This window comes from Dipteris shenzhenensis, chromosome 12, assembly GCF_047967505.1.
Source record: "Dipteris shenzhenensis isolate YYH24624 ecotype China chromosome 12, Dip_SZ_1.0, whole genome shotgun sequence".
Taxonomy (NCBI): domain Eukaryota; kingdom Viridiplantae; phylum Streptophyta; class Polypodiopsida; order Gleicheniales; family Dipteridaceae; genus Dipteris; species Dipteris shenzhenensis.
Genome location: NC_141607.1, coordinates 55,360,079 through 55,378,896, shown reverse-complemented (window position 1 = coordinate 55,378,896; position 18,818 = coordinate 55,360,079). Strand labels below are relative to the sequence as shown.

Sequence of the window (18,818 nt, the reverse complement as noted above, 5' to 3'; positions counted from 1 at the left end):
CCTACCCGGCTGATTAGTAGTTGGTGTTTGCTGCACCTTTTTGGAAAGCCAGGATGAAAATTTTTAAGGGCAAAACTCTATGGGAAGGGATGGCAGTAATGAAGGGGGGGAAAGGGTTACTTTAGAGGCCTTTTAGGTGGGAAATGTGGAGGGACTATGTGAGTCTCCATCCACCACTCATTGTACACTTTTGGATGTGACATGTAATCCTATCTACTCTCCCTCCTTCCTGCTACCTGCTGCCTATGCTCTATCACCCTCTCTCCTCCCTATTCTCTCTCTCTCTTCCTTACCTCATTCTCTCCCTCTCTCTCTCTCTTGCCCCTTCTCCTCCCTTCTCCCCCTATCTCTCTCTCCCTTCTCTTCTATCCCCTTTTCTCCAAATCTGCCCCTACCCCCTTTTCTACACCATCCTCGTGAAGAATTTCTCCCATGCAATTGACTTACAAAGAGAAGCTCCTAATTACTAGAATCCCTGAAAATTTAATGATATAACAAACATCAAATTAAGTTAGTACAGAGTAGACAAGATGTAGTGCAAGGTGAATGCTTAGAAAAAGCCATGTCGTGGGAAATGGTTGATCCCCTATGACTTCCTGTATCCCTAAATACTGAGAGAATGTGCATATCCAAGCATATAATATTTACCAGAACCTCTCAATCACAAAAAGCACCTCTTTCATTTAGACTTTGGAACACTTTAAAATTGACTCTTGAAAATTTTGGCCAGATGACATCTTGGATGTTTGGCCAAGGAGCCCTACGCATATGGCTCAAACAAGTTGGCACGTTCTGTATGGTGATCATCATTAGCATGTGGGATCTGTAAGCATTAGTTCCTTCTCAAAAAGTTTATCATGAGCTTGCCTTGATTGATTCCACAAATTCTACCTTGACAAAGTCAAAGCTAGCATCATTTGCCCTTTAATGCCCTCAGGTACTATAGGAGGGCGAATGGAAGCTTTTGCAAAGGGCAACTTCCTCTCTGACGCTTCTGGTGAAAGTTCCTGACTTTTTTTTTGCAGGCATAGTCAGTCTTCATTCCTGTCAATAGGGAGTACTCTACCACCCTTCCATGGACTTCTATCCAACCTTAAGGTCCTGCTTTCAACTTCTCATCTGATTCCAGCCAAGTGAATCCCTTCTCCCCCTCCCAATCTAAATAATGTTTGGCAGCAGAGATCCCAATTTATCATCCTCACCTGAATGACTACAGGATCTTGTTGGAGTAGCATATGTGGATGTGACTTGGTCAGTAACTGGCACTTTCAGAAACCGCATAACCTCTGCGACAAACCGCCCTGTGTTTCGTCTGCAATTGTTTCTTAAAAATACTGATTTCTGAAATTTCATCACAAGCACCAGGAAAGACTTCATTGCTTTGTTGGACAGTGTACTTGCACCATCAATACTCAGAACTTGTCGTTCTACTGAGGTTGCAAGAGCACCAGCAAGTACACCTGTGAGCTCCTGGACGGGGCATGTCCCCCAAACTCTCATGACTATTTGATTCAGTGTCAGTATAATTGTCAACAAAACTATATGTTGCGGTAGAAACTTCAAAAGCCATAATTAACACTGCCACCGGGGACTCCGCTCCTGCACAGCATTAAGGAAATACTTTTGTTCCTACAAAACGTCTTCTGAGGTGAATAAAAACTGTCATAAGAGCCGCGCTTACATGCTGAATCCACCTCTATTAATCCATGTGTTCGATCCGGAGCTTCTTCAAGTGAATAAGCTAGATTCAAGAAGCACAACAAATACCTTCTTTCAGCTATGTGCTACTCATTACCTGAATTGACAACCAGATGGCCTCCATAACCATTACATCCTCTCGATCCAGAGCAAACTCATCATCCCTGCACAAAAGTACCATGTTTCACTTTTCAATTCCATAATATACATGGTTTTACAATCACACAAGCACCAATGACAAAAGGTTAGACATCCTCCCATTCAAGCCACAGACAGGAGCACAGTTCTTCATAACCAGCATATAAGAAAAAAAGCAGGGAACCAGATGTCGAGGTATGCAGAAAAAGACAGACTTTTGGTCTAAAACCCGACACGTTGGCCATCTGACCTGTCAAATTGTTGATCACTGACAGCCACTGACCTTGCAAACTTTGGGAAGGGAATAACCATACAAACAGTCCCCAAGCCCCTCGTGCGCCATCAAGAAGACAGGCAGCAAGTCCAGCAACAAAGCCCCTTAGTAACAGCTGCTTCTCAACCTATACAGCAGCAGCAGCAGCAGGGAGGAGGAACAACCTGCCTCCCTCCATCTCCAGCACAGGAAGACTTTAAAGAAATACCTTCTATGGAGTCAGATGGAAGGAAGGAGAAGGGGTGGGGGTGGGGGGTTTGGGGGGGGCAGCTTCCGCACTCAATCAGTCTACCCATGCATGCATTTGAGACTTTAGAAGGTAGCTTGCATGCATGTTACAGTCATATCAGAGGGTACTTCACTTGTCCTTCCACGGTGATTGAGACGACTGGACTAGAGTGTTGGGAGTGGAGCAGGACAACCAGGGTATCTACCCTCTCCAAGCTCTCTCGAAGCAAACGATGGCTTTTATCACTAGCACATGGAATGGCCATATCAACTATGTGAAGAACAAACTAGCAAACTAGGATGAAACCTTCCTTTGACAAGCAATAGGATATACACAGGAACAGCATGACCAAGACACTGAATTATTACAATCATTCGAGAAAAAATAGACTAACCGCTAATCTTGAAGGCCATGACCTGAATTATTACAATCATGTCTCCTGAAAGTACAAATATAGAATAGCCAGTAAACATCACAAGCTGCTTGAAATGGAGAAAGTCAAGAAGCTGAAACAGAATTCTGGCCCCCAAACTAGAGCATCTCCTCAGGGGGGAGGCAAAAGCCTCCATGCTGTGTCACCCATGGATGACTTTGAAAAGCAAATAAAGGGTCCAACAGCACTTTTTAACTACAATACTATGCTCCTTGTAACTGATCAAAGAGGTCATCAGTACATGGCATTGGATACTTGATAATCTCTGCAAAACTTTTAACTGAAAGAACTAGTGCAGCCCAAGGGGAACTACTGGGATGAATCTACCCTGTTCTAAGATCCTCAGGTAATTGATTCTCTTCCTTTTTCATTTTGCTTACACAGTAAGGCACTTTAGAAATAGGAACAGCTCCTGGCACCACTACTATTCTATGGTCTACCACATTCTTTGGAGGTAAACCCTCAGGAACATCCTTAGAAAAAACCTGACCAATTTCATACAATAAAAATTGAATCTTTTCATACCAACAAAAGCAAAATCCCAAAAAATTACTTCAGCATTGTCGTGTTTGACCACGTGCTCCAACTACATATTCACACTTGCACATGATGTTGAGATTCATGAAGTAGGTCGATCTCTCAAGATGTTGATTCTAGGGTTTGAAGAACGACTAAGCATAACATTCCATCACTCTCCTTTGATGAGAATGACCTTCCTCTACGTCAAACCAAGAGCTTGGTGGTGTTTCTTGGAAAGCTCTTTTCTAAGTAGCTTGGTGAATATGCATGTAATATAATCTGTTTGTCACACTGTTATAGCATGTGTCACCAAGTAGCCCTCCCTCATGAAATGCTCTCATACATCAATATGATTTGCCTTGAAATGATGTATTGGATGCTTTGCTAGTCCGTTAGTCCTCTAAGCCATACTACTTCATGGTAAGGGATCCATATTTTTATTTTGTCAAAGACAAAAGAAACTGTTAGTTGTTGCAAAAAGCATAACCTTGGGTTGAACTTCTTGTATTCTGATCACCAGCATAGTCACAATCTCAGTAACCATACCTTGAGACACTTTTGATAGCATTCCAATGAAATTTCTTTAAATGTGACATAGATTGTGTCAATGAACTAACGGCATAACATAATGCTAGTGATTGTTAAATTTATTAAAGAACACATGAGTTATGTACAAACCAATTCATTCATAGTTGCCTTTTGTTCATCTTTCGTTAATTAGCAATCTTACATGTAAGACTTCTTTCGTAAGTGGTCAACAAACTTATCTTGACTCATGAATGTGCTATCTGCATCTCTCTAAAATTCAATACCAAGACAATAATGCATAAGTCCAAGATCTTTGTCAAACTCTATAAATAAGTCTTATTTGAGCTTTGTTATTAAGATTTCAGTACTTCTTACTACTATTAAATTATCTACACATAAAACTACAATAGGAATGTCTTCTCAATAAACTTTGTAGAAGGGTATACAATCTCAATTGGATTTTTTGTATCCCACCTAGATTAGCAAAGTACTTGGCAATTCTACTTTAGCAACTTCTAGGTGCTTGGTTTAAGCCATAGGGACTTTTCTTCAGTCATCGGCATACTTGATTCTCTTTTCCATTCTTAAGAAATCCTTGTGGTTGATGCATGTAGACATTTTCATCTAAGTATTCATTTAAGAATGCAATCTTTACATCCAATTAATACATATTCCATTTGTTATTGGCCGATCATGAGACAAAAAAACTAATGGAATCCATTTTGGTTGGCGGAGCATATGTTTCTTCACACACTTATCCATATTGTTATTGGAAGTCTAGCTTTGCATCTTTCAACGCTACCTCTACTCAACTCTCTTATACGCTCACTAAAATGAGGAACGCGGAGAGAGAGAGAGAAGTAGAAGTAGAAGTAGAATTTATTATCGTCCTCGAGCAGCCAAAAATGACCCATGGGACCTAATCATCAGTAAAAAAATCTCCTCCGATGTGGAGGGGTCAAGTATTTTCAAGTACGAAAAAAGACGAATCACAAAAGATCCCAACGTTGCCGGAGGGGGCAATGGTGAGAACTAATGAGAGCTGAGTGGTGTCTGCCAGTAGTCATCCCTGATATGTGTATATCTGGGGCATTGGAGAGAGAGAGAGAGAGAGAGAGAGAGAGAGAGAGAGTATCTTCAAAAGACCAAAGAGTCTATGAGACTAAAGAAACCTGATAAAATGAGCTGAGGGGTGGAGCCACAAAGCGAGCATCAGCACCCATCATGAACACACAAATAAAAAACCATAATCATGATCATAACGGCATCAATACATAGAGATAAAACTCTCTCCAAGCTCAAAGAATGGGAGTTAACGGGGCATCAACCCTGAGAAGGGGATGCCATTGTACGAGGCTACTGACAGTTGTGGTGGCATAAAACCTGTGATGGCACGTTGGCAGTTGTCAACATGTGTGGCCAGCTTTGGTCTCTTGGCTATGACCCTGCGACAAACAAGTGCCACTGTCACTCATGTGGGCCCTGCCTCCAGTCTGGTGAGTATGGAGGGAAGGCCCCTAATCTCATACTGTGCCTCGGTCCGCTGGCTAGTCTGTTGTATCCCTGGCGCACGCGCGCGCGTGTGTGTGTGTGTGTGTGTGAGAGAGAGAGAGAGAGAGATGTATTATCGTCTTCGGGAGGCCTCGCGGGTCTATGAGACAAAAGTATAATCCAAGAGTAAATCATACAAGCCACTGGTGGGCTGAAGCAAAGGGCTTGCTAAGGTTCTTGCTAAGTGCTATGCTACAAGAACTCCAGCTCAAAAACTAGTACTCAAAGCTAGCACTTAGATACTAGTACTCAAAACCTAGTACTCAAAAGATATATACCTAGATGAATCCATGAACATTCCCAAAATCATCCTCTAAAAACACAACATAGTGTAGTTTCAATCTCACGATAGTCACTCATAAGATTGAAAACCATAAACTCCATCACGCATAGCAGGGACTAGCTACTATTACATCCCCACTGACGTCATCAGCGCCCAGCAGTGGGTGTAGACCATAGTATAAAAATATGCTCTCACACATACAAATCCACACACCCACACATCCTTGAGCATCCTTTTATACAAAGTCTTTGTACTGAGTTTTTATCAGCACTCCGGAGGTGAAGGGCAAACTCAGCCATGACGAAGGCTAGCACTAAAGAAGACTAATCAAAAAGTAGTCCAAAATCTCTTCATTCAAGCTACAACTGCTTGTGAAGTCTAAACGATTTCGTTTTAGTCTCTCCCAAACAAGCATCTAAATCTAGCTGATAGGACAACGCACCATTTAAGATAGAAAGAATTATCACAATACCAGCAAGCCGCAACTTGGACAGAAACTTCACAAGCTGAAATTTGCATGTCTGCTAATACGGCAGAAGCATACACCTAGATGAATCCAGGAACATTTCCAAACTCATCCTCTAAAAACACAACATAGTGCAGTTTCAATGTCACGATAGTCACTCATAAGATTGAAAACCATAGACTCCATCACGCATAGCAAGGACTAGCTACTATGACATCCCCACTGACATCATCAGCGCCCAACAGTGGTATGCTCTCCTATGGTGTGCCTCCTACTATGACATCCCCACTGACATCATCAGCGCCCAACAGTGGTATGCTCTCCTATGGTGTGCCTCCTATACTCAAAAGATATAACTAGATGCCACGGTGGCTCTCCTATGTTAGAAATCAACCAACACAAGGTACGCACAGTGGAAGACTAATAGAATAGCCTAGGAGCTCACACTGTGTGTGTGTGGGAGTGGAATCACAAACTTCTTAAACTTATGTGCATCACATAGATGTGCAGACTCATCAATAGACAATAATCCAACCAGATATAGAAGCTACCAAAACAATATATTTCCGTCCAAAACTATAGACACAACAAAAGAGAGATAGATCCAAAGTCCCACTAGAGCGTGCTCCTTTGATCTTACCACAAGGTACTTCTACTATATGTCGGATATATCTAGACTTCAGCCCGAGTGCTCCACCTCAAGCGTATGTAGACTCTCCAACTAGATCCCTTCCACCTTGCTGTCTGCAAACCAGCCTAGGTGTGCTGTAAATGAGTGAGCTAAGTCTGCAGGTCTCCAGCCAAGTTTTTCATAATACCTCTGCTGACCAGTATCCCTGCCAAACTGAGGATGGACGGGTGTCTCCAGATCCATCCAGACATCTCCAATCTGAGTTTCCAGTCAGACTTAAAAGGGGGTCTCGGGTCAAGTTTAACAAGTACTTAGCTAACTTCACTTTCTGAACTCGACTTCTAATGTAATCCCATCCTAATGTAAAACATTTAATATTTAAGGAGTTGCACGCTAAAATGCATCCAAACCATACCCATTGACCGGCACTGCTTGTGATACTGTCTTTCTTGATAAGGTCTGTTGAAATAAAGGGATTACATACAGTACTCGCATCCACTCTTATTTTACGGGGGGTTTTAAATTCTACAACTCTGTTTGTGGCTAGATAGTGGATATAGGGCACAAAGGCCCTCCTTTTATAGACCCAGAGGGCTGGGAATACTACCGACCCAGGTGCCACAGACTGGCCGACCTGGTCAGTCAATCCTGGCTGACCTGTTCCGGCCCCTCCTGGGGTCTAAAACCAGGGCCATATGCCCTCTAACCTTGTGGGGTCCAGCCCCCATAGTCTGGCCCTGTTCCAGAACTGGTAGGCTGGCTGTGACCAGCCCTACCAGCCTCCAAACAGGCCGACCTGGCTGCTGGCTCCCCTTGCAGGCTCTCCCACAACCTTGTGCCATGTGTTACAGGCCATGTACCTGCCTCCAAACTCCCACCATGCTGCGCCATCTGTCCGGGATACCTCACCATGCTGTCACCTGTTGCCCAGAGCCTCTCAGCCATGTGGCACCTCTTGCCAGGCCTAGATCCAGGGGCTCTTGCCCTCGCCATCCATCCTGCACAGTCTCACCATCTAAGGCAGCCTCTAGAGCTCCAGGTATTTCTCTTTTCTTTCACTGATCTTTGCCCCCATGGCAGCCATAGTGGTTCCCATGTGGCCTTCTCTCAGAACCTAGGTCCACCTCCCCCATGCTCTCCTCATATGGGGGCTTACAGATGGGAAGGTGACCTTTTCAACACCCCCCCTCACCGACACATCTCGGCCCAATGCCAACACGTCGATGACGATGCTCCAGTAACTCCCTGGTCGTAGTCCTCTGGAACATTTTGATGTCGAAATCTTTTACTGACTCTTCATCCAGTGGCTCTTGCTCCACCAGGTCCAGTTCCGCTTCTGCACACCATCCGGTGTACCACTTCTTCACACCATCCTGGTACACAGGTTCATCTCTGGTAGCACCTTGGCACCACCACCTTCAGTCATGTTCCCGCCTTCAAACTCGAGCAACCCAAACGCCACGATCTTCCAATTGTCACCGTCATAATGAGTGAACCACCTGGAGTCTTCTAGGCACCATGCTCTAAGGGTCTGTTTCAAACCATCCTTCCTTTGGCAAAGTCTACAACAAAAGAACCATCTCGAGAAATCCAGATAACCTAGACCACTAACTCTCACTGAGCTCTCAAGCAGATACTCTTCTGGCTTCAGTACACCTTGCCCATCACCTTCTAGCAATCTGTGTCCGAGATTTGAAGAAGCACCCACACTTCCCCTTTTGCCTTCGAAGAAGGCCCATTCCTTCCAATCTCAGATTACCTGAGACATATGAAGTGTCGCGGGGACGTGGTGGTGATGGTGAATTGTCTAAACTAACTGTCACTGAATTTAGCCTAGGGAACCAGGCTAGGGGCCTTAGTTAATGCCCAAAAGGTACAAGTGCAATAAGTGCAACTCCTAGTGCTATTAGAATGGTTTCAATTTCTAAGGTCATTGGTTTGGTTCAGTGGGGTCATTCTTTAAAAATTAACCCCCTAGAGATCCTACAAACTAGGGTGATTGGTTCCCAAGCATTGGGGTTATGGTGTGCCATCTGACTCCCCTAGGGACATTAAAATCACACGCCTCATTTTGTACATGTCTCTGTGTGTGGCCTCTTTGCTTGCCTTGTGGCACCTAGGTGTCACCATTGGAAGCCCCTGGAGCCCTTCCTTGCTGTTTTGTTCTTCTCCCCTACCAGAGCAGCCTCATTCTAAAGATGGCGGATTTTTGCAGCCTCCCTCTTGCTGGCTGAAGTCGATTTTTGAACTTTCTTCGCGAGAGTTCTCCTCCCCTTGGTGCTCTCTGCTGCTGGCATGCTTCCTGGACCTAGATGCCTCCATTCTGGGCCACTTTTGGAGCTTTTCTCGAATTTCTTCGCGACAAAAATCTTCATTTCTTGATTCTGAAGCCATATTCTTGGACGCCTCTCTTCCTGCTCCTACTTGGTGCAAGGCGCACTGAAAACGGAGTTGCTGGTGGGCTGGAATCACCATTCTGGTGGTCGAAATCATGGAAGATCTGTTTCAGTTTGTTGTACCCTCTCTTTTTTTATCTTTTCTGCTGCTGGAAGTCACTCATAGGCAGCTCCCTCCTACCAGAGTTTGATGTCTGCTATTCAACCTACTTCTGGAGCTGTTCTGGGCTGAAACAGCCTTTTTCTGTTGGCTGGATTCTCATCTTCTCTTTCTACTCTATGCTACTGCCATTTTCACTGAGTTTCTGCAAGGTTGGATGCCTTGCCATTGGCCCGGAAGAGGATTGGGGCACTAGTTGTGATACTCTCTTCCTGGGGGTGCAATGGCTAGCCTTGGGCCCAGTAATGGCTTGGATATATGTGAATGCATTGCTTGGCATGTTGTCAGGTTGTTCTACTTGTGTTATGCATCACTACTAAAAGGAACCAAGAGAATAGCACTGGGAGTAGGTCACTAGCACAGCCATGGGTTGGCATTGTACTGGGTTGCACCTGGGGGTGAGCTCTTGAAGGGAGTCCCTTTGTATTTGAGATAACCAGTAATTAAATAAATACCACAAGGGACGCCAAGTGTTGGGGCCAACAGGTGTCACTCTTCATGCTTTTGAGTAGGGGCATTCTAGCCTCCCTTGACTCAATGATGCTATTCAGTGAAGTTATATGCTCTGAGTTTTGTTTGTGGACAATGGCAATGTTTCAAGTTGGCTGTATTTCAGATTTGTGAGATAGTAGAGTCTGTTACATTGCCTTTTGTCGATCAAAGGCCGGTTACATGAAGAGAAGATTCTCTCCACAGCAAGCTATAAAGGCTTAACTGAAGAACATCAAGTACATACCAGATCGTCGTACTACCTACGCGCTTGCTCTAAAAGCAAACCATGCACCTCATCGAGGCACATACCAAAATCATGTGCAATCCTGTACTGCCCCCTTCTAAATTACAGCATCCATCTGAACATGAAACCCTGGGGCAGTCCATGGACCAGGTGCCACAAACTAGCCGACCTGGTCGGTCAATTTCTCCCCTCTTGGCCAACCTGTTCTGGCCCCTAAAACCAGCGCCATATGTCCTTTAACCTTGTGGGGTCCAGCCCCCATAGTCTGGCCCTGTTCCAGGCCTGGTAAGCTGGCTGTGACCAGCCCTACCAGCCTCCAAACAGGCCGACCTGGTTGCTGGCTCCCCTTGCAGGCTCTCCTGCCACCTTGCGCCATGTGTTCCGTGTACCTGCCTCCAAACTCCCGCCATGCTGCACCATCTGTCCGCGATACCTCACCATGCTGTCACCTGTTGCCCAGAGCCTCTCAGCCATGTGGCACCTCTTGCCAAGCCTAGATCCAGGGGCTGTTGCCCTCACCATCCATCCTGCACAGTCTCACCATCTGAGGCAGCCTCGAGAGCTCCAGGTATTTCTCTTTTCTTTCTCTGATCTTTGCCCCCATGGCAGCCATAGTGCTGCCCATGTGGCCTTCTCTCAAAACCTAGGTCCACCTCCCCCATGCTCTCCTCATATGGGGGCTTACATATGGGGAGGTGACCTTTCCCACATCCTGTGGGCTGCAAAGATGTTATGAATTTGTGTCTATCAGATCGTCTCTTACTGTGGGTGGGAGTCGTGGTCTCCATGATCTCTATATCAAGTGGGCCATGTTAAGAGAGCCGCATCAGCTCAGATGGTCCCCTCTAGTAGAGCTGGGATGGGCTAGGCCTCCATCATGCGTGCTCTAGTCAACCTCTGCACCATGTGTCGTCTCTGTGTCCCTAGCTCCACCACTATGTGCCGTCTCTTTCCGCTGATCCATGCTGTCCTCATGTCGGCTATCTCCTCCTCTACTCCACTATGTCCTGGGGATGGGGGGAGAGAGAGAGAGTTCCTCTACTCCACTATGTCCTAGGGAGAGAGAGAAGAAGAAGAATGTATTACCGTCCTCTGGGGGCCGAGAAACCGACCCATGGGACCCATGAAAATCACAATACAAGTGTCTCCCTTCTTTTATGGAAGGGGTAGGAAAACAACTATTCTGAAATACATTGAGTAATACAACATTCCCGATATTGAAGAATCTTGGCAATAAAATTGCCCAGAGTGGCTATATGGGTATGTGAAAGCAAGCTTGCGAGGGTGTCGTGTTCCTTTGTAATGTTGTTAAAGTCCCTCCTTATGCATGCATATCGTGGGCATGTAAGGAGGACATGTGCCTCTGTCTCTACTTGTTCTTGGTCACATAACTTGCAAAATCTTTGTTCCCTTGAGACATCTCCCCAAGCACCTTTCTCTACCTCCAAAGTGTGTGATCGGGTGCGGATGAGTGCAATACTTCTTCTTGCATTTGCAGGTATGGGTATAGTTATGTACTTTTGTGCATTATCTTCCTCCTTGGAGTAGGTGTCCCAATAGATGGGATTGATATGTGTACAATAGTACTCATACTTAGCCCTTTTCTCAGCTGATTGCCATTTTTGTTGCAATATTCCCAACAAAGCTTTATGAAATGCCTTCTCATCCATTTCCCCGGATGACATCTCAAGGTAGGATGTTACTCTCCATCTTTGGAACCATCTTTGAATGTCTTGCCACCAACCAGATGATAACATCTTGCTTTTGTTTGTCTTTTGAGGCCTTTTACTTGCTTCCCATGCTTTCATTGGTAATCTCTGCCACCCCATGTTCTTGACCTTCTTCACATATTTGAAAACCCTTCGTAGTGCTCTCAGTTCAATGGGCCTTGTACCAGTCTCAATAAGCATGATTGAGTACGGTGTAGTAATTTTGACTCCTAGATGCCGTCTTAGAAATGATTTCTGTATTTTTTCAATATCATTCCATTTTGATGCTGAGATGCTTCCTCCCCATACTTCTACTGCATATAGCACTGTTTGCACCACATATGCATCAAATAGAATCCGTTTGATGCTCCATCTCTTAGTGTCACTATTTCTGCAGTCATTTTCAAAATGATAATACTTTCCCCACCCAGCATCTATCCTTCTATGGACACAATCATTCCATCTATGATTTGCTGGCACATCTATTCCCAAGTATTTGAATGCATCCCAAGAGAGAGAGAGAGAGAGAGAGAGAGAGAGAGAGAGAGAGAGATTGAACATCCCACAACATAAGAAGAGTGCACACTACACAGACCTACATTGTGCAACTATCTTTGTTGAAATGCTTGCATTATATACAAGTGGCATCGTCGGGCTAGGTTCTCATAACTCAACCCACACACAAACCTATGTGTCATGTCCATGTTTGGACACAAGATTGCTGGTATTATGGAGGTCAAGTTGACCTAGGATCATCTTACGTAACCATGGGATAGTTAGGACATGACGAACATTTGGTACGATTGCACCAGTGATGCTGCCAGCATCATGCATGGTAGATTAATATGACTTGCCTAGATTCACATTTATCACTGCCATTTTGAATCAAACTTACTCTTAATGTCTATTCAACATTGTGCAAACTAAATTATGCAGGGGAAACTATTGCGTGAGAAGAATGAGAAGGTGCAGGGTGTTTCATAGACTGAATGGTTCCAACAAGGAAAAGGCTCTACAAGGAGAGGGCCTAAGTATAGCCATAGTAGAAGGTAGGTGTGAAGGTTCCCATTTTCAGTGCCTTTAAAAATCAAGCTTGCTCCTTTTATAATACCATACCAGTTTGTTCCTGTAATTGATGATCCAGACATGTCTGCCAATAGTCTATGCAATGGAGTTCCGCCACCAGTATCCCCAAGCAATGTCTGACCTCTGCCTGAATTCTCCACTAGAAGTGATTCAGCTGATACTTGAACAGACCCATTGAAGTGGCCCGCTTCGGTAGTTGAAGGCAGATCCCTCTCTTCCAACATAGTTCTGGTAGCTACTGAAAGACTCCTGTCATGCAACCTCCCAACAGAAACATTTTCTCCCCTTGGTATGACACCATCATCTGCAGCTGCTGTGGAAACACTGCATCCGTGTGAGTTTGAAAAATTGTGTCTTACAACCTCTGAATGAAGGTTGAGCCGACAATGATGTTGGCCTCCCTCTCTTCTTTGGAGTTGCTCATGTTCATCTTTCAACTCTTTTTGGCGTATCCTTATTTTGGCTTCAATTACTTTTTGTTCTTCCTGTATTGTAAAGGCCAAAATCCATCTATCAACAATATGTATGCGGAATCACAAGCAAAGAAAGTAAATACGTCCATAAAACATATATATGTAGAATTGGCAATCTTTTGTTAATCCATAAAACCAAACAGAGAGGACATATAATAGCAGCACACGCACACACACAAGAAGATCCACTTACTGCTTGCTCAACTCCTTTCTCCTCCAATGTTTTTGCTCCACGATATTCAACTGCATAATTGGGTGTTTTGCAGAAGGGGCATCTAACAGGTCAAAGAAAAAAACAAGAATGGAGGATTCATTTTATCATATCCAAAAGAAGGAACATCGGAAGGAGCTAAAACCTAGTCACAATGGATCTATGGAGAATGCCACACCCCCTATAAATTGTCATGAACTTGCTTTCTCCAAACTAAACATCTTCAACAAGAACTGTGAAATCATGTGGAATGCTTAAAAGGTATACACGACCGTCACTTGCTGTAGCATGCCAACAGCCTGTAAGACGTGTGTAGCTAGTGTAGCTCCTAAACCAACAGAATTAAACACTAGATTCAACCTCCCTCGAGGATGAGCATCATACAGAGACTTTTAAAGATACTGAGTTGGCTGCACCGAATGTGGAGCCTTAATTTGCAGGAAGCACTCTGCAAATGAACAAGAAATTGAATTAACGTCCTTCAGGTTAGATTGCTTTAAGCTGGCTCTGCCAAACTATGAGATCCTGAGGCTCGATTACCTTCAGCTGGCACTGCCAAATTACCAGAGAAACTTAAACGAAGATTTTTTGAGAAAAAGACAAGCTGGCACTCATACCTGTGCAAATGCATTTCCAACAGCATTTTGATCTGTTTAGAGTTGGGTAGAACTGCAGCACAATAGAGAAATATGTACAATAAGCCACAATATTGATCCCTTATAATCATAAAGCACTCAAACTGCATAATGTTATATCTCATTCCCCAAAAAAAAACAGCCAGACCTTGTGTTCGTACAATCCCAACTAATCCTCCTGTTTTAACATTATATGCTTCTAAACACCATATAGAATGAGAACTTTGGCACCCATTGAAATAGTTCTGTCCCTAGTGCGAGGGCCCATGGTATGGTGGACAAATTCTTGCTGATAAATTATCTTTGCTCTAGGATATTCTAGAAGGCTGCTCCTTTTTGTTGTCCCGTAATTACATTCACAGGTTGGAGCAAGTTCATTGCTCGACAAAGGAGAATGTAATTAACCTTCTGACGCAGGATCTTTGAGTAAAAGCCCACAGCCAGGCACACTGAGGGGGTGTTGAAATATTAAGGAAGCACCTGCATGTGAGCCTTATCAAGGGGCATTAGGCCTGCCCAGGGATTATTTTTGAGGTGTTATTATGCCCTAAATTATTCGGCAGGCACCTGGGGAAGATAGATCCACTTTGTTCTCTTTTCAAAGCTTGTTTTTAGAGGGCTGTTTGCCCTTTATTTGGTGGAGCAGAAAGATGCAGTGCTGCGCAGGAGTAGCACCCTTTGTCTGGGAAAGAACCCTGCATATGGGCTTTTATAGGCAGCGGGGCCAGTCAGACGACAGCAGGTCGGCCGGCCAACTAGACTAGTCGCCTATCTGGTGAGCCAGCAGTAGGAGTCACATCTGCCCCTATATAAATCCCTCCCCTCTCACCTGATCCTCAATTCCAATGTGTCTCTACTCTATCTCATGCCTACCCTAGCCTACCTAAGCCTCTCCCTGCAGCATGTGGAGCTGGAGTTCTGATGCAGCAGAAATTCCTCACCATATGGGAACCCTACGGTTACATTTTGTAATTGGATCACTATTTTGGTCTGTTGTAATAAATCACAGTTCCCTTCACTGTGTGACTCTGAGTATTTGCAGAAGTTGAATATGTGAAGTGCTTGTAATGTGAACTCTCTATCCTGGGCACATCTTTCTCTCTGTTTTTCTACAAATAAACCATTCATCATCTATTGGAAAGTTTCTTGAGCATTAGTCAATCCAAAGGGCATGACTAAAGTTCATAGTGCCCACGGCTGGTTCTAAAGTTTAAAGCAAATCAATCCCTTGATTCAGATTTGATCACATCCTGACCTTAGATCTATCTTGGCAAAAGTTTTTGCACCAAATGAACTCTGAAAGGGTTACTTGTTTTTAATAGCTAACTGTTTTAAGCCCAATAATCAACAGAGCCTACCGTCTTTTTTCTCTTTAACCAGTCAAACCAGTAATCTCCATGGAGGATTAGGTCTTAGATGTCCCATTCTTAGATATCCTTTTTTTCTACAGATTGCATCCTCTTTAGCCTAGCTCACCCCTGAATTTAAAAGCTTTCCTCTAGGCAAAATTTATACAGCATGATCAACTACCATATGCAGGGGTGATCCATAAGCTACCTCTATTGGACATACATCTTCAAATTCAGCCATTGAACCCTTTAACATAGTGTGTTTGTTCACCGACTCATCATTAAACAAGGATCTCTCAACCTAGTTGCATCAATTGGACAGAGAAAAAGGTTGACTGCTCAAGGTCTAACACTATTTGCTTTCAATTTCAGATGTGCACACATCTAAAAATTTTAACTCAAAATATCGTCAAGAGAGTCTTAATAATCCACATAATTAATACAAAAAAATAAAGAAATGAATCTTTGAATGGTTCTTTCACTTCCAAAGGAGTACAAAATCTACTAGGGGCTTCATCAAAATGCGCGAGCACAAAAACCTCATTACCAAATGAGAAAACGATACCTTATAATGTATTTAATTGAGAAAACATGTGTGCCTCAAAATCTATGGACCGCTCTAAGGTGGATGAAACCTGTGTGGAAACATGATGAAGAGAGTGCTCATGACATGTACCTCAAATCAATTAGGTTCCAAGATAGATTAGCTTGGACTCATAAACAAAATCTTGAGTGAGTGTGCATTTCTTTATTTCAACAATACATGATAGGCCTCTTATATAGAGAGTGCCCTTTGAATAGTCAACACTTGTGGGATCCTCTGATCCACATCTCTCCTTGTGGATATCCTTGATCCACATCTCAACATCATGTAGTCCACATCCTAGGGTGGCTACTTTAATTCTTTCCTATACCATACCTTAGCCTTTAATCTATGTGCTCATGGCACCATATCTCAACACCTTCCCTTGGTGCCATGATCCATTGGCTACTACAAGGTACATTCCATCACCTCCCCTTAGTGCATGCATTGCTACTTAAGGTGGTCAAGTGTGGCTTTAACATGTCAATATCTCCCCTAAGTACTTTCATAGCTACTCTCAAGTGGTCAGGCTTGATTTACAAACGTGTGGGCTAAAGGTGGCAAGGTTTTTTGCTTCTCAATGCTTGATGTTGATGGCATTCGCTTCTTTGCTTGATGTAGCTTGATGCATGATGCTTTGTTCTTCCATGTGCCTTAATGCTTTATGTGTGGATGCCATGTTCTATGCTATGGTCATCTCATGCACTTGTGTTTCCGGCATGCTTTCTGCATCCATACGTTGCTTTTCCATTTGTCACAAAGGTCTTACCAATGGATTTCTTTCAATATTGGCATTGTCTAATTGCGTACAATGATTCTGACTTGACAGGTGCATAGAGCTTGAAAAAGTGATCACTTTTCCTTTTTGGAGCGCGTGCAAATTCTTCCTGGATTGGAAGTTACGGCTCGTCGAAGTTTCTATGAAGAAGAGACCTTTGATGATGTGGCACAAGGATTCATATGCTGAATTCACTGGGACATCTACATGACGTAATACTACAGTCGCAATGGATATTGAGAACCCTAAGCACTCCTCAATACCATCTGTAACATAGAAAATTGAAAGTGAAATCAGGATGCAAGAAAGGAAGACTTTTTAAATACCCATTAAGCATACCAATATTTTTTTTAAAAATGGATAAATCTTAGAAATCATGCATCCATGCATGCATGTGTGTGTGTGTGCGTGTGCGTGTGTGCATTTAGATTAAAAAGTCCCATGATAATTGAGCCATAAAATTAATTTCATCAATTGAATCACCCAAGATGAGTGGCTTATCTGCCACGTGTCTTTATCATTGGCAGCCACGTATACTAAGGTTACCACCTTAGAAAAGAAGGAAATGGAAGCTTTAAAGCTTCTCTACAAACGGCGACGCGGTGAGGACGGATATGACAGAGATCTCTGGTCGTGGTTGGCACTAGAGCGTAGACGCTACTGGCGTTCTCGTGGAGGATGGAGCGTGATTGTTGCATGTCGTTCAGGCTATGGCAGCTGAGCGTAGGCTCGTCACTCTCTCGATCATCTGCTCTTTCTTCAACTTGCGAAGGATGGCAACCTTCTCACTCTCAGCTTTGTCCCGCTCCAACAACGCAGCAATCCTCGTCTCTTGAGCTTGAAACCGGAGGGAGGATTGGTTTGCCATTCTGCGAGCTCTTTCTCATCATCGTCTCTCTTTTGCAGCTGAGTGGTTACTTGTAGACACAGCCGCTCGTCACCCTCGATGCCTTCAGGTGACTCAGGTCGCTCAACACTTCTCCATAGGTCGCTGTGGCCATGCTCTACCCCTCATCTTATATAGGAAGACGCTGTCATCATCGCTCAGCCGCTTGCTGGGTGCCTTCAACAGCCACTGGGAGCGGCAGAGTAGTTTGCCATCAGAGCTGTAGACTCGTTGCTAGGGACGGAGATTCTTGTGACGCGGTTGCTTAATTGGTAGGTAGATGTTGTGTGGGTTGCTCTGCTCGGTTGGTCGATAGAGCTTGGCCAGCCTGAGTGTGAAGCTATGGCAGCCTGCAGACGGCTGCTCACAGGTGTCGTGATTGCTAGAGAAGAGCCCTCGTTGCTTTGTTGATTGCTTTGTCGGTTGAGCTTAGCTCTTCAAAAACCAAAATTCTCTCTTTCTCAGAGAGAACTCTTTCTCTCTCTCTTTCACTCGTTTCTCTCAAAAAACAAAAATACGGCCTCTCTCCCTAGAACTAATAGGTCTCTCCGAATGCAAATTACACTTGTCTCTCACACTCGGAATGAATGAAGAGCTTCTCTCTCTCGTAGCAGAATTCAAAGTCCCTCAAGAAACTCTTAACTAAAATCCTCTCTCACTTAGAAAGAAGAAATCTCTCTCTCACAATAAGAATGAACGGAATTCTCAGACATGCAATGGATAAAGTTCTCTCTACGGAAGAGAACACTCAAGCTCACAATGAACTGAATGGAAATTCTTCAATGAACAAAATTTCTCTCAGTCTAAAACTAAAACTAACCTAGGAGAAAACATGTGCTCCTAAGGCAAGCCTATAACTAATCTAGGAGACTAGACCTAAGCTCTGATACCATGAGAAAACATGTGTGCCTCAGGATCTATGGAGCGCTCTAAGGTGGATGGAACCTGTGTGGAAACATGATGAAGAGAGTGCTCGTGACATGTACCTCAAGTCAATTAGGTTCCAAGATAGATTAGCATAAAAAGAATCTTGAGTAAGCGTGCATTTCTCTGTATCAACAATACA

At 43.9% G+C, this 18,818-nt stretch overlaps 1 protein-coding gene across 4 annotated transcripts in view; it reads right to left on the bottom strand.

The window, feature by feature from the left end:
• Window positions 1-662: 662 nt before the first annotated feature.
• Window positions 663-18,818, bottom strand: part of LOC147896423 (E3 ubiquitin-protein ligase DA2-like) — a 30,267-nt gene continuing 12,111 nt past the window's right edge. For 3 of the 4 annotated variants that reach the window (XM_087382587.1, XM_087382584.1, XM_087382585.1), the window contains 6 exons: window positions 14,139-14,190; window positions 13,924-13,969; window positions 13,504-13,585; window positions 12,868-13,322; window positions 1,796-1,862; window positions 663-1,629 (listed from right to left, as the gene is read on the bottom strand). In XM_087382587.1, coding sequence (XP_087238713.1) covers window positions 1,573-1,629; window positions 1,796-1,862; window positions 12,868-13,322; window positions 13,504-13,585; window positions 13,924-13,969; window positions 14,139-14,190 — 759 coding nt within the window. In that variant the 3' untranslated portion in view covers window positions 663-1,572. The remainder of the gene's footprint in view (window positions 1,630-1,795; window positions 1,863-12,867; window positions 13,323-13,503; window positions 13,586-13,923; window positions 13,970-14,138; window positions 14,191-18,818) is intronic. The other variant, XM_087382586.1, reaches the window with a different exon arrangement.